A 15,625-nucleotide genomic window follows, 5' to 3' on the forward strand; every position below is an offset into this window, starting at 1 on the left:
TGGGAGATTCAAAATAATACAATGGAGCAGTGTAATAAAAATAAACTGGGACCAGAATACCTGCAGACAATTTCAGCAACACCCTAAAAATGATGGCATCTCTTCTAAACATGTATTTTCCTAGCTCTAGGGAGCCTTAGGCTGGAGTGATTCTGCAGTTATTTTGCATTTCATTAGTGCATATTCAGATTCCACTACTATTTGAATACCATCTTGCTGAAGTTGTTATAATATTTTCAAAAGACACAGAATCACAGAATGGTTTGGGTTGGAAAGGACCTTAAGATCATCTAGTTCCAACCCCCCTGCCATGAGCAGGGACACCTCGCACTAAACCACGTCACCCAAGGCTCTGTCCAACCTGGTCTTGAACATCTTCCTCAGCTGAGTCCAGATCGTTTAAAAATAGGCAGTTGTAAATACTGTTCTGCTATTTTGAATATTTCATTAAAACCGGAGAATTATAAAGGGACTGCAACCCAAAATAAATAGGTTTTACTTGGCAGCTTGCTTGAAATTGGTTGATCATGGAAAGAGAAATGTTCATAGACCGAGAGCATTTCCTTTCCTCTTCTAAAAGTGAAAGCAAAAAGAAAGGGATGAGGAAAAAAGACACTATTAGAGTTGGTAATAGGGATGGAGAAAATATCCTAACCCCTGTCTGGTATGCAGAACAGGAATAAAAATGTCACCTCTATAACCTAGCTAACCCAACATCACGCTATATTTGAAACAGATATACAGCTAGTCAGAATCATTAAAAATACTTATGAGATTGAGTTTTGACATTGAAACATACTCATACAATTGTGTTGAGCTAAACGTATCGAAGAACAACAGTGACAGAAATGCCATTTGGAAGTTTCAGCTACAAGCATCATTTGTTTTTATTTTCTATTTTAACTGATGGAATAGTTTCAAAAAAAGCCTGAAATTTTGATTCATGAGGTTTGTTCTTACACACCACATTGACCCTGTAAAGCACGTATTCATCTGGTCACGTGGAAAATTAAAGAGCAAAACTTACTCCTACAAAGTTCAGCTAGTGTGAGAAAATTAAAAAAGCAGTTCTAGCACAATTTCGGGCAAGCTCTCAAATTTACTGCTCAAGCAAACAAACTTACTTATTTCATTAGAGAGCCTCAATGATGAACATAGTTTATTTTATCATTTCTAAATCACTTATAAATTTCATCTTATTTAAAAATACTATTTGGCATGATATCATCATAAAAGAGAAGCCCAGCAGCAGTAATTACATGTATGCCTTCAGATCTGCACCTCTGTACCAATACATCAACACATAGATTACTACCTTATTTCTAAGGCTTTAAGTAATGCACATTCACAATCAGCTTGATTATTAAAATTAAATGCTTACACTATCTCAAATGAGTTCAGTTTGATTAACTTCAAGGTTTTCTTACTTCAACTTTCTTTTTCTTTGCTTCATGTCATCATACTGACCAGTGACAACTTAATCACAGGATAAAAAACTCAACTTCAATAAAGGAAACTATAATGGTCTTCCTCAAATGATAATCATTTGTAAAAATACGGTAGTGTAGTGTTTTAGAGAAGTACTGAAAACAGAACTCTATTTTTATTATGGAAAGCATGATCTCTGTTATTCTCAGTGTTCATCCAAACTAGAAGGGCTAGACTTTTTTGCAAGACAGCCTAAACTCTCTCTGTCTGTGCATCGCCTTCTGGAGAGCTCGCTGAATTAATGTTTAGGAAAAGATGAATGGGCATTTAAAGGGAAGCAAAATGGCCTTGTATTTTAAAAGAGTACAGCATGAAGTACTCACAGCCCTCAAAGAGTATCTCTTTGGTACATGCATGTTCTTTCTCCCTACCTTCATCAAATATTATACTGAGAAAGTATGTCTTCGTAACAGGTGAAATATGATTCCCCGTGAAGGAAATTGAAGAGGCAAGAAGTTCTGCAACTCAAACCAGAGAGCACTGAATAGGGCTAACATCACTAAAAATTCCCCTCCCTTCTTCTGCATTAATATGCTAGATAGGAAGAAGTTTAGCTGCCAGTTCATTAAATTCTCCCACCAGAGTACTGGAGAAGAAAGCAGATAATCAAGACTCTCCTAGGTAAAAAGCATAACCAGCATAAGACTATCCTTTCCACTTACAGAAAATTACTTCTTTTTTCTTCAGAGTACTTCCAATTAATCTGTAACAAAGTCAGAATTTTTCTTATAGTGGTACACAAGCACCATGTATTTCTAACATTATGCACTGAGAGTTGGCATCTAGGGACATTCTAGACCTTAACTTGATGTAAAATACACAATTAAAATGTAGATTCAGTTTTTCAGGTATCAAAGGACTATAATCTACATTCAGACAAACTCAGAAATCAGACACATAATAGCTTGCATAATCACCAAGGGCAAAGGGAGACACAATACTCCTTCAAAATTTGTGGCTAATGTATATTCAGTTTAAAACCACAACCTAACATTTACACACAAAGTAGTTCATCACGCCAATGAAGCTAGCCACTGGTCACAGTTATGCACACACCTAAACCTCTGTAGACTCAGGGCTTAAAAATTTAAGTCAATACCCGTTCTCGGAGAAGAAAAACTAGTTTTATTGGAGCACTGTTATTCCCGAAGTTGTGTGTCATTTAACACACCAAAGACTTTCATTGAACTTGAAACTACTTATGGACCTGGTAAATATATTTCTAGTGCTTTAGACATCAAGGGCTTGCTACCATTTGTGCTACCAGAGATAATGCATACAGATACTAATTTTTATGTAAAACCAGTTCATGTAACACTTACACACTTGACTGACTCACTCACCACTACACAATTAGCCCTTGCTGCTAATTATATTTTTAAAAAATCACTGTGTTTCAAATGAATGGAAGAAAAAAAAACCAACCCAAAACTCCGAGGCAGAAGAGACAAGGAAAATCAAGTACTTCAGTACGAGTTAGGTCACAGGAACTTGTTACAGTATTGTTACAGATCACAACCTGAACTATCACAAAACAATGGGCAGTAGGATAGCTGTGGGCACACAGCCAGTTCAAGAGCACACCGGGTGGAGTGAAGAGCCTTTTCTCTCAAATATTCTCCTAATACTATCTTCAAACCATGAACTTTTTGTCCCCCTAGGAGGAGAGATCATCCATTAAGTGACTATGAGTAACACTGACAAATGTCAAAACCAAAGAGGAGTCAAACATCACAAAAATCTCTTTAATTTATTTAAGATTCTTTAAGATAAAATTCTTGATGTTACATTTTATGTGCTAGAAAAGAATCATACACCCCTCTCTCCATCTACTATGCCTGCTGAACTTTGAAAATGACTGGATTTTAAGACTACAATGCCAGTATTTCGACTTACTTGCTAATAACACAGGACTGCTGCCTTGTACACAAAATATGTGGGTTTGGTTGGTTGTTCTTTTCTTCCATATAAAGGCTTACCAAGTAGAGAATTTCCCAGAAGTGGCAACAGTTGCAAAAGGTAACTATCATTGGTTTCACAGACTGTTTTGTTCAATAAATGTTTACAAATCAGAGTTACGAAAACCTTGCAAACTATCCCACTTCTTCCTACTATTTGTACTTGCACTTTCCAGCATCTGGGACTGACTACTGCTGGATACAAAATTCTGGTGTAAATGGATCACGATTTTGATACACCATCATAATTCTTACCTGCAGCCCTCTGGAACAATGCACAGAGAGAGAGAATACAAACTTTTAAAATACTCCTGTATTACTTCAAGTATAAGGTACTTCATGGTATAAAAATATCTTCTTGGTGTTCAAGAGTTCAGTGTTTGCAAGCTGTATTTTCACGGGGTTCTGCTACTAGCCTGGTTGAGGTACATTAGAAATTAATCACAGAGAGCGGGCACAAAGTTATACCATCAACCAAGTAATTACACTTTCTGCATTTACTCTGGGACTGCTGGCATTTTGAATGATTAACTAGGTCTGGGAGGGCTGGGGCAAGGACATAGCGTGTGGAGCCTTTGCAGAAAGCCTGGCTGACACAGGCCCCAGAGAACATGTCTGAATCAGCAAGAAACTCTTAGTATTCTTCCAAAACAGAGAAATACAGTATCACCAAATGCCAGCTAATCATCAACAGACTCTGTGTGTATCTTCGCTCCCTCTGGGCCAGGCAATTCCCAACAATATCCAAATTTAACTGCCAGCACTGTTCATCTTAACTCAGTAGCTGATTATTTCAGTAGAGCACAACAAAGTAGACAAGCATCTCTGTGTTCATAAAGGATCAGCTTGAATATTCTATATGAATTTTGCTATACACTTGACTTGATTAGCACTGACCAAAGACACCTACTGTGGTAATTCCCAGAGAGACCTCACTGGGTTTTGTAAATATTTACTAAAGTGCAGTGAAATATAACTATTTGCAAAAAAGCATGACTGCAGCCAATGTGAATTACTTACTTACCGGTGGGAAATCAAAGTCTATCTGGTTAGCTAAATTTAAGATGTAGTCGATTCGAAACTGGTTCTCTGGATGGGCTAGTTCAACTGGAGGTGCCAAACTGCCCATTGCTGTCACTATTGTCTGCAGAGAAACAGAAATTAAATATTGCAGAGAGTGTCTAAATAGCTACCTTTGTATAACTGAAAACAATAGCTTGTAAGCTTACCTCTATAGCTTCTTTAATATTGTTTTTAATATCCTGAATTTTCATTTTCTTCTCCCTGTAATAAAAAACCACATTATTAAATTTACAAGCCATAAAAGCAGAGTATCTTTTAGAAACAGAACATGAACTTGTATTCTAACAAAACTGTGTTGTCACTATTGACTAAAGTGCTTTCAGTCCCTGAATACTTTTGTAGATACACTTGATTAAATATCCCGTTACTTTTCTACTTAAACAGTAAACACCTATTTGTATTAAAAAAAACAGTATCTTATTATGCTTAAATAAAAATTTATTGTAGACTTAGACTGGGACTAAGACATTCTGCAAAATCAAACAGATTTTGATTAATTCGAATGCAAAATACTAGACATACATGAAAGTTATTTAGAAAAGCATAAACTGGGAACAAATTGGGGGGGGGGGAGTAAGTTACTAGAAGTAGAACCAAATGAAAGAAGACCAAAGAATCTCAAAGTACAAAAAAAAACCTACAGCACAAAAATGATGTCATATCAGATCACTCAACCTGACAGAGACATTCAAACGTGCACTTTAGATATGAAATCTAAAATAAATAATAAAGGGCTAATGCAAATAGGTAAAATTCCCTTTTAACAACTAGCAGAAGAGCAGGCTAGAAAACCACCTGGAATGCTCTGTATGAGCACTGTCATTTGGGATTAACTGCAGCCAAATTAAAAAGCTTCACAGGCTCAAGCAAGCCAGAGTGTAAACCATTGCCTCTACTGTGTATGCACTGTTTTATGTGTCAAATCTGACAACAGTTATTTTCAATGCTAAATAAAATTAAATGCATGATCAAACGTATGGTACGACCAGGAATTAGCATCCTAAAAGCATTACTAGCACTGAGACAGTAAGCTGTAACTTAACTGTAATGTACTATGACAAAATTTTTACATTATTAATTTCTTACTATACACAGCATAAAATTACTACTTTGAGGTAAACCCAAGTTAGCGATGTAATTACTAAAACCCCAGCTACATTGTCTAAGTGACCTTTTAATCTTATTAAACTGTTTTTTACAGAATGCTTTGTCTGAACATTTATACCAACTATTTTTAAATTTTTCATTCTGAAAGCTGACATTTTCCAGAACAGTATCCCAGCGACTTTAAACTCACAGCAGCATGTTTGCTTTTCTTACCCTTTCAAAGGTAATGCTCACTCTTTCAGCTTACAGACCACAGCATGAAAACCTCATTTTACTGAGTTAATTGAGTACTTACATTGCAAATGCTTTTTATCATTTTTTCCTTTTTATAATCATTCAGAACCAACAATCGAAACGAAACTGAAAGCATATTCACTCATCAAGAATGCAGAACAGCAGGGAAAAAAAACAACCAACAAACCAGTACTGCTTAAATAATAAGGCAGACACAGATGTCCAAGAGTGGTGAGAATTTTGATTATCAAATGATTAACGTAACTTTTGTAAAAGACAGGGTTAAGGAAAACACCGCTGTTCCAGCCGCATGTTACACTGCCTTTTAGGTACAGACATGGAGGATCTTCCTATACATTCTACAGTTGTGACAGCATGCTTGCAATGCAAGGCTGCTCTTAGAGATGGAAGGAAAGTAAGTAGCAGCATCAAATCATCTCGTTCAGTGACTTCGCTGTGTAGACAGAACGTGTCTGAATCAGCATCCAAACAGAAACATGATTATCCCTGAACATCAGCTTCTCCTTGTTCACCACTGCCTGTATTCTCAAAACTGTGGGGCTGGGTGAGGAAGGTCAGTGAAGCTTGATGCAGAAAGAAAATGAAATGCTCAGTAATCTGATGCAAATTCTTCATTTCCCTAGACTTCCTGATCTGCCTACAGACCACCTTATTCCTGAAGACTACCAGTTCTTTGCTTTAGGGATTTGGCACTGCTGATGGGAACAAGGCAGTGAGCCAAGAAAGACCAAAAGCACTGAACTAAGGAAAATAAGTAAGACAGGAAAAGAGAGAAAAAAACAAGGCCTTTTCACCCTCTTCCTTCCCATCTTCAATGCCTTCTACTGCCCCACATGTTAAGAAACCCTCCATTCCACAAACTAAGACTTACAGTGGGTGTACAAACACTGAGTATTTCAGTTAGTGCATATATGGTGGCAAAAACATCAGCCACCTTCTAGTTTTTAAAACTTACGTTCCTTTATTTAATAAAATGTAAGTAATGGCATCTTATCATGACAGTGTAAGCAATTTCTCTGGCTTGATTTTGCCTCTAATTTTCAGCTGGGTTTTGAACTTAATGAACACGTATCCAGATTCCACTCCATTGAGATCAAAATGGCAACTGATACGCTGAAGGTTTAAGCAAGATATCAGTGTTTTTAAAGGATTAAATAAAGAAATAATATTTGGTTGTTTTGGAACATCAATAGAAAGACAGAAGTTTAGAAAGCCTTCTGATCCCCCCCATGTATTTGTTTCTGTAAAGCAAACTCTAGTTATATTCTCTCCCCAGAACACTTGCAGGTACCTGTGTCAAAGCATCACCCAAGTGCATGTCTACCTGACCCTTCCATACCATATAAAAAGCCACATTATTTTTATTACAGGTTTCGGTCCAACTTTCACCTTTACACCTCTCCACTGATCCTCACGCATACGAGCAGCACTGCAGAATGCGGAGTGACGCAGAACTCCAGCAATTAACAAACTGTTTGATAACCATCATCATCTTTACAACAAGAATACTCATAGTTCCTATTTCTGGTTTTGTTGCCATGGCCCTATAGCATGCCCGGTAAACAAGGAATCTTATTACACAGCAATGAATGTTTTGTAATGTTTACTAAGCACAAATTTTCCGTGACAATGAGATACTTTATTCTTCTGGAACTCAACATGTTCATCCATCACCCATCCAACAGCTTACATACACTGTGGCTTCCCTTCAAAAGAAAAAACAGAAAGGCAAAGCCCATTTTATCCAGGGACTACGTGCAACAAACAACAGCTAAACCCCACCTCTGCCAGAATTCTTTTTGAGACATCCCAGCCAGGTTGCACCTCAAATTTCCAAAAGTAATCGAACTTCATTTTCCCCAACCACAAAGACTAAATACTGAACTTAAAAACAAATTCTTGCTTTTTCCTTTCCTATTCCCAGGTGCTGGCACAATGACCAAAACTACAAAAGGAAAAAGCTGTGCTCCCAAAATGTTTTCCTCTGGAACAGACAGAGTAGATTGGGAATGGCACCATGCTATCCTGGCTAATGAACAACTGTTGTCTCCGCAGGCCTGTTCTGTATCTTTAGATGCCATGGGTTAATAAGGTAATATTTTTAATCTTGTTTAAAACTTTTGCTTAGGCTGTGTAGGGTAGGCCAAACAAAGCATTAAACTCTATTAGTTGAGGATTAGAAGAAAAATCTCAAATCCTGCTGTTTTCAATATTTAAATGGGCCAAAGCAAAGCTGCACATAGCTTTCAGGAAAACTAATAAAAGTCTATTTTAGGCACTATAAAAAAAGATGACATTTTAACTCAAATAACATGAAATTAGAATGACATAGAAGGTCAGGAAAATCAAATATTCCTTGAAAACAAACCTCATCAGTATTTAGTAAAGAACTTCTCCACCTGTGACTGAGCTTCACTATTAAAATGGCAACATTTTTACTCAGACTTCATCAAATCCTATGCAATGAACACATCACCAAACAGATTATCAGAAAGCAAACTAATTTAATTTTAATGTTAATTTCTGTTTTACCTTCCAGATAATATAAATAACCATTACTTGGAACCTGGAATGAATATTTATATTTAAAGCTTGAAAAGAGCATTCCAGAGGACCAACGATTCAGCTCACCCAGTATACACCTCTCACAGGTAGAAAAAAAGTCCCTCAGTGCTGAAATGAACAGTCAACACAAACCAAAAATTCTTCAATTGAAGAACTGAAATAAAAATAACAACAAAAAAAAACCCCAACAACAAAATAATAAACAAAACCAAACCAAAAACCAAAACCATAAAAACCAAAAACACACAAAGAGAAAAAGAGAAAAATAAAACCTGTGACTGCTTTATGCCACCAATCTAAATGTCCGAAAGCAAAGTTTGAATTTCTTGGTCACTACCGACAGTTTAAGGAGCTGTATGCCTTGTTCCAAAGTTTTGTTGAACAGGCAGAGTTTGGACAAGATTGAAGAGAAAACTACAAAGAGCTACCTAGCTTTACATCAGAATGTAGTATATCACTACCTTTTTTCTCAGCAAAAAATAGGTTAAGATTTTATGAAGAGAAAAGAAGTGATACATTTCTTCGAACACTACAAACTAAAAATAAACTGAAACATGCAGAGTGAAAAGCAACAACAATAAAATTGATATTTTCCTTTAGAAGGAAAGATAGTCATGATAATATAGCACTATCATTTTAACATATATCCATTACCTAAGTTAGTGGGGAAACTCACCCCATATCTCCCCCAAATTCTCTGATTATACAGGAAACTGTATGCTTTGAATGTAGGAATATTTTAGGAACCAAACATCAGACGTGTCATGAAGAACACTGTGAAGAGGTGAATTTAATGCTGTGGGATGCATCATTTGAGTGAAAGTGAAAAGACTTTGATCAGATAATATGCAACAGAAAAAGGCTTTTAATGAGGGTAAATGATGATTGCCAATTAATCCCACTACGAACATGGCCTAAAAAAGGAACATACTCTGGAACATGAATACTTACAATGTGAATACAAAATACTGGAACATTCTTTGTATATTGCAGATATAAATGCTAGCTTTCAGTTTTGAAAAATGTAATTTTCTCAGTTTGTCTTTTAACACGTGATTTCTTATGTGCAGTCTTAGCATAATACATAATGCCACATAATGGTCTGCATAATACTTAATACACACATAATGTGTGCCTACATTATTTCACCACAAGTGAGCCTGTCTAGAATCCTGAGGGGTATGTAAACGCATGGGCAGAGTACACCTACTTAAATATTACTGGGTTTGTATTCTATTATAATCACCCCAAAACACGTTAAAATGTTTTTTATTATGTTCCCAATTTTTTGCAGTTCTCAAGATGCTGTTTGCAAATGATAAAAAAGCAGAAAGTTTCTCTTTAAACCTGCATTGCAAAATGTACATGCCTGGAGAGTACATAGAGACCATTTTAATAGGGCATATTAAAATGTAATCACATGATGTTAACACAGGGCATTAGCTTTTGTCTTCTTTACAAGGTTGTAAACAGCCCAGCTTTAGCACCTTCAGTGACTGGTGTAATGCATAAATTACGTTTATTTCTGAAGCCTGTCAAACTTTGCTCACTCTTGAACTTGCTGACAGAGCAACTCTTATCTAGTGAAAAGCTTCGCTTGCCTGAGCAAAGCAGTGCCAGTGAAGTGAATCAATTTGCAAGTATAAGAGCCAGAATAAAAATCTTACAAAACAATTCATTTGCCTCTGGCTTTTCACAGGAAAAAAAATGACGTTGCTCTGTTTCGGCACAGGCACACCTTGGTTTGCTTTACAGGTATCACCAACAAAGGTGAACGAACGGGGAAGCAGCCACAGGCTGTCCCCCTTCAGCTCACCTTTGCCCACTGCAATTACACATTGAAAGCAAATGAAAAGTTAATATATCAATTTGATTTTAAAACACAATCCATTTCTTTGATAGGCACTCATGCATTTCACAGGCACGTGGGACTTGCATATAGCTATTCAACTAAAAATGGTGTCTTTGATGCAGTGAAATACACTTGTGGATTTCATAAATATCACATAAAATCTGCATTAAAATTTGTTTACTGCACCTTATAGAAGTTAAGAAAAATGCAAGCAGCACTACCTGCCAATCCACCTTGTAAAAACAGAGCAGTGCAGTCAAAATCTCCAGACACAAGACCACAAGCAAGGAAATTCAATTCAGATTTTGCTACCAATCCACAATACAAAAATTCTGTGGTACTTTCGATTCAACAATAAGGTAAATTTGGTTTAGCAGCCTGGGTTATTTCTAACAGAACAACATGGCAATTACCTCAAAATATAACAGAATGGCAAACAGGGCAGAGGCCAAGTTAGAGGCACTTGAAAATGGGGAAAAATAGTAGCCTAGAATATTCAGAGTGAAGGTGAAATAATTCATATCAGACCTATAACAAAGTACCAATTTCACAGACAAAACTGCTAAAATGAAATAGCAAAAACCACTGAATCTCTTCTGCAAATTGAACTCTTCATTTATATCACACCACAGAGAACTAAGTAATTCTGCCAACTTCAAAGAGATTTTCTATTCTGTACTGTTTGAGAACAAAAGGGACGAGCACACGCGGTACCATGGGGTAGGAGCTACCATGCATCAGCTGCACAGCAGTCACTGTGCAGCTTTCAACAGGAAATACGATTTACTTGGGTCCTCAACTTCAGCAGAATTGAAAGAGATTTTCTAATCACATTAATACTTTGTTCTTGACAACTCCGTCACTTTTTAAGGTGAAATCAAGTTACTCAAAGTTACTCAAGCTGACAAAATGTAATCTAAAGCACTCTTGCTTTAGTCAATGCCATGCTGGTAACACCAACCAGGTACAATATCAAGCACGTCACTGAAAGTAGTAGACCCCTGCTGCTGCTGGATGCAAAAATGAAGTTTCCCCTCCCTAATGTTGTGCTCTTCCTCTTACTTCATCTTTTCTCCTCCATAATCTACCTGACTTAGAAGATTCTTAGGTTTATTTCTACAAGTTTCTGGGTAACAAGAAACTGTACCATCCAGCTACTAAAGATAATCTATTGGGAGAAAAAATGAACAGAAAAAGAATAGCTATGACAATAGACTATTTGCTTCCTCTGTAAGGAACAGACAGCTTTTTGAAAAAGAAAACCCAACAGGTTGAATAATTTTGTCATTATATACTTTGATTTAAAGAAACAGCTAAAAAACAGTTACGTTGCACAGATCTAACTGTGACCTAAATGACTTGGGAGAACTTAGTTCAGTTATCCCCTGAAACATAATCACTTTCACACACACATGTGAAAAGTTCCCTTTTAAATACTGGAAAAGGCACTGTAAACTGCTTTACCACTGCTTGCTTTAATGTCCTCCATGAGTTGCATACACATGTACTATGTGGCCATAAGTAGATGAATATATGATAAGAAATGTAAGCACAAAAACATACCTTCTGTTTAGAGAATGATTCTGTCATTCCATAAGTTAAAGGGCAGCTTTATATACAAATTACTTAAGCAGTAATTTGTATATAAACTTAAATACAAATTACTGAAGCAGTAATAAAAAAAAGCATCACAGCCCTGTGAAAGCAGAGATGATGTTATTTTTGATCATTATTTAAACTGTTATGTTAGGGGTGACTTCTTTTTTATTTTAAGGAACAGTACCATAATGAAATTACTCTAAAACAGGCAACACTAAATATAAACCTAATTAACTCCATGTTTAGGTTTATTTTCCCTGTGCTCATTGTGATAACCCAGGTGTAAAGGTTAAAGGGCAGCTTATTCTGCCTCCATGGCTATCAGATGCAAAGACTGGCCATTGGCAGGGAAGTTCAAGTTGCCAGGAGGGTGGCAGGACACATGCTAAGGGCTCTGTCCGAGGGGCTGCTCCAGCAGGCAGAACAGCCCAGGCACATGGCACCCTGCTCATACCATCTGCCCAGCTGGATGTGGCACAGAGATGCTATTCTGGCTCTAAGCAACCTTGGGGCTCTCCTTCGGCTTTGCAAATTCCTCCATAAAACCAGTTTAACTGGTTTGCAGTCCCTTTATACCTGTAAGTGGTACAAAGAGACCATCACAGTCCCAATATTAAGCAGCATAATTCTGCTTATGCTGCTCCATTTACTTCAGCTAATTAACTAGCAATAGTTTACGTAAGGAATGAAAACAGAAGTGTTCACAAAGAGCTCTGTGATATATGAGGTTGACAAAGGCCCTTTAATTCATACCATGCAATTAAAAACCTTTGTAAATTGAAAACTTGGTCTCTAGTGACTCTAGTTCTTCAAGCATGCATACAGAGGATAGCAAGGATAGCACACCGGTCCCATTTTCTTGCTCTAAGTACAGGTAATTATGCATACTACAATAAAAGATGTCCTCAAAAGTTTAGTATTCTCTCTAGATACTTGATACAGCAATTAACAAGGCTGGAGTCTTCAGAGTACACTTTGCGGTTCTTTGCTGGTACAGAAGGACACCTCTCAGAGCCAGCATGAATAGGAGGACTCAAGTCAAACCTGCTGAATCATCTTCCGTTGTACAATTCACTACCTTGAGATAACCATTTCAAACTGCCCTAAGGAAGCACAAAGATCTACTTTCTTGCTTATGGGGGACATAATCTTTAGTTGTTAAAAAAATTTTGTGCAATCAAGGTTTCTAACAGAACATCTCGGGAAGTTATTGCAATACCCAAATGAGCTTGTGCTTGTAAAGATTCAAATTTAGGTACAATTTGATCACAGAAATTCTTACAGATACATCTGAACAGGGCAAACACAAAGTGTCTCATCAGTAACAGCTAACAACAGGTACCCATGCAAAGAGATTTTTGCTTCCAATTGATAGTTAAAAGAAAACATTTGTGAGTTAGGACAGAAAATTTAAAATAGACGTTCCACCATAAAATATCCCCTCACCTCTTAATTTTAATTTAAAACTCACTTCCAAATGGTAATCAAGAAATGAAAGAGAGAAAGCGTCTCCTTTCCTATGAAATGACCTGAAACATGACTGCATTTTCCTGAAAATTTTGCTTCACTCCAATAAAAAATAACTATCTAAACCTCTGCATTTTCTAAATGCTGCAGGATTTAGTACTGATAGCCCGTAGTTCGGAATGACAGCCTGAAGAGAAAAGCAGATAAAGCAGTGAATGTAGAATTTCAGCACCCAAATTACGGGGGGGGGACGACAATTTGGAAAGGAACACGGGACCTGTTTGTTAAACTGTGCAGCTGTCACTGAAAGCTGACCTTAGATTTCAGCGAGATATTAATGTTAGATGTTTGGTTCACCACACGTTTCTTACGGCAGTGTTAGACTGCTTTCACTGCATTGACTAGCTTTACAGTTGTAGATCTAGACTTTTTACGATTGACAAAATCTGAATCAAGGAAGACTTCCAGTTATCTCAAAAGAGGAGGAGTTGTCAGGTACATGCAACTTTACTTACAAGCCTGAAGAATGCTTACAAACTCAGCATTATCAGCAGAAACTAGAACAGACCCTACTGATCTTAGCTTTGGGGAAGTTCAAGTTCGCAGTCATTCTTAGCAGTGTGCTGTCACACCTAAATGGTAATTTCCATTATACACTTTATTAATACCTAGATTTCAATACAAAGGTAGTTTAGTGAAGAACATTAAGGATGTCATGTTTCCATGTAAACTATCAGCACAACGTGCCCACTGAAATCCTCAGGAAAAAAAAATCCTGTGAATTTTGTCAAGTACTGCTAGATTTCAAGAGCTGTAGTTGTGTATTTCTACTTCCAGTGTATGAATTGACTATGACTCTGCATGGACACTGCATTTTTAGAACATAGAGTAACTAAATATCAGAACCAGCAAATCTGAAAATCTGTCCCTTAAAGATCCAGGCTTGTGCACTGAGAGGCAGGTGTAGCATTGCACATAACAAAGCAAGGTGCTGACAACTTTGGCTTTAATCCATCAAAGCACTTAAGCACATGTTTAATTTTAAGCACATGAGTAATTCTATCAACTTTAATAGGGCTACTCATAGTTTAAGTACTGTGATGGATGGGGGCCAGAATGCGCAGAACCTTTAAGAATGCTGCATGGCCTATGTTATAGGAATAAAAAACTGCATTCTTCCACTGAACAATTAAGTTATAAAAGCTCTGGAAGCAAACACAGCTCTGCTTAAGTAAACACAGAGATGCAAGTTATTCTGCAGTCTTTGAAGATGCAAGTTCTCATGTCCATGCACCTTCAGCTTGCCCCTTTTTCCCCTCTGAGATCTCTGTGTTACGGCCGTATGTCACCTCTGCCCATCACACTTTGCTTCGAAAAGGGAGGATCACAATTAAGCAGTCTTATGCTAAAAAGACACAAAACTTAGCTACTACTCACACTTCCTCAGTAAGATGTTACTAGATGCAGTTTGAAAACATTAGCACTAAGCCTTTCAAAGGTACAGACACCAGTGTAACAGTTTCCACCGTAACTGGCTCAGTAGTTCAGTAACTTTTCTGTAACATCTATTATATTTTGGATATTCAAAGCTGTACACATGCCTTTTTCACACACATATATAACTAGATGTTTCTAAGTAAAAATATGATTTCTTTAAAACATTTTATGCAGTTAATGTTAAGGATGTTAAAAAACAAAATCCACATCTGCTTTGCAAATTTCTAGCTAGGACAGCCTCTGTAAATCAGAAGTGACTTACTTGATCTCTAAACCACTCACTAGAATATTCTCAATCTTGTCTTATCTGAATGGTGCTCCAAAAATTGTTACCAAGTTTTAGAAAACAGTTTTCTAAAAAGGGAAGAGAATGGAACAATTTGAAAAGCCCTTTACAGACGTTTTCCAGGAGATCAAATTGGACTCACTGAATAGTAACACACAAGAGCCATCTAGTTTTATACCTGCACTCGTAAGTCAGAAATGCTCCAGAAAAATTTCTGTTATATAGCCATCTTGTCCCAAATGAACAGTGAATTTTAGCAGCTTCTAATACAGTATCAAGTAATATCTGCTCTGAAACAAACAATGGAGAAGTCAAAGTCAATGAAATGATCCCTGCACCCAGGGACCAACCCTCCTTCCATTTGAAAGGTGATGTTACCTTTTCTGTCTGCCTACTACCAAATCCCCAGCCAGTAACAAATGTGGAAGGAAACGTATGGCTAACAGGGAAACAAATCTCTTCTGCCAA

At 37.0% G+C, this 15,625-nt stretch overlaps 1 protein-coding gene across 2 annotated transcripts in view; it reads right to left on the reverse strand.

The window, feature by feature from the left end:
* GNAS (GNAS complex locus) overlaps positions 1 to 15,625 on the reverse strand; it is an 88,262-nt gene that overhangs the window by 47,672 nt on the left and 24,965 nt on the right. For both annotated transcript variants that reach the window (XM_010018242.1, XM_010018241.1), the window contains 2 exons: positions 4,676 to 4,730; positions 4,471 to 4,590 (listed from right to left, as the gene is read on the reverse strand). In XM_010018242.1, the coding sequence (XP_010016544.1) occupies positions 4,471 to 4,590; positions 4,676 to 4,730 (175 nt within the window). The remainder of the gene's footprint in view (positions 1 to 4,470; positions 4,591 to 4,675; positions 4,731 to 15,625) is intronic.

Source organism: Nestor notabilis, unplaced genomic scaffold (assembly GCF_000696875.1).
Source record: "Nestor notabilis isolate BGI_N333 unplaced genomic scaffold, ASM69687v1 scaffold17217, whole genome shotgun sequence".
Classification (NCBI taxonomy): Eukaryota; Metazoa; Chordata; class Aves; order Psittaciformes; family Psittacidae; genus Nestor; species Nestor notabilis.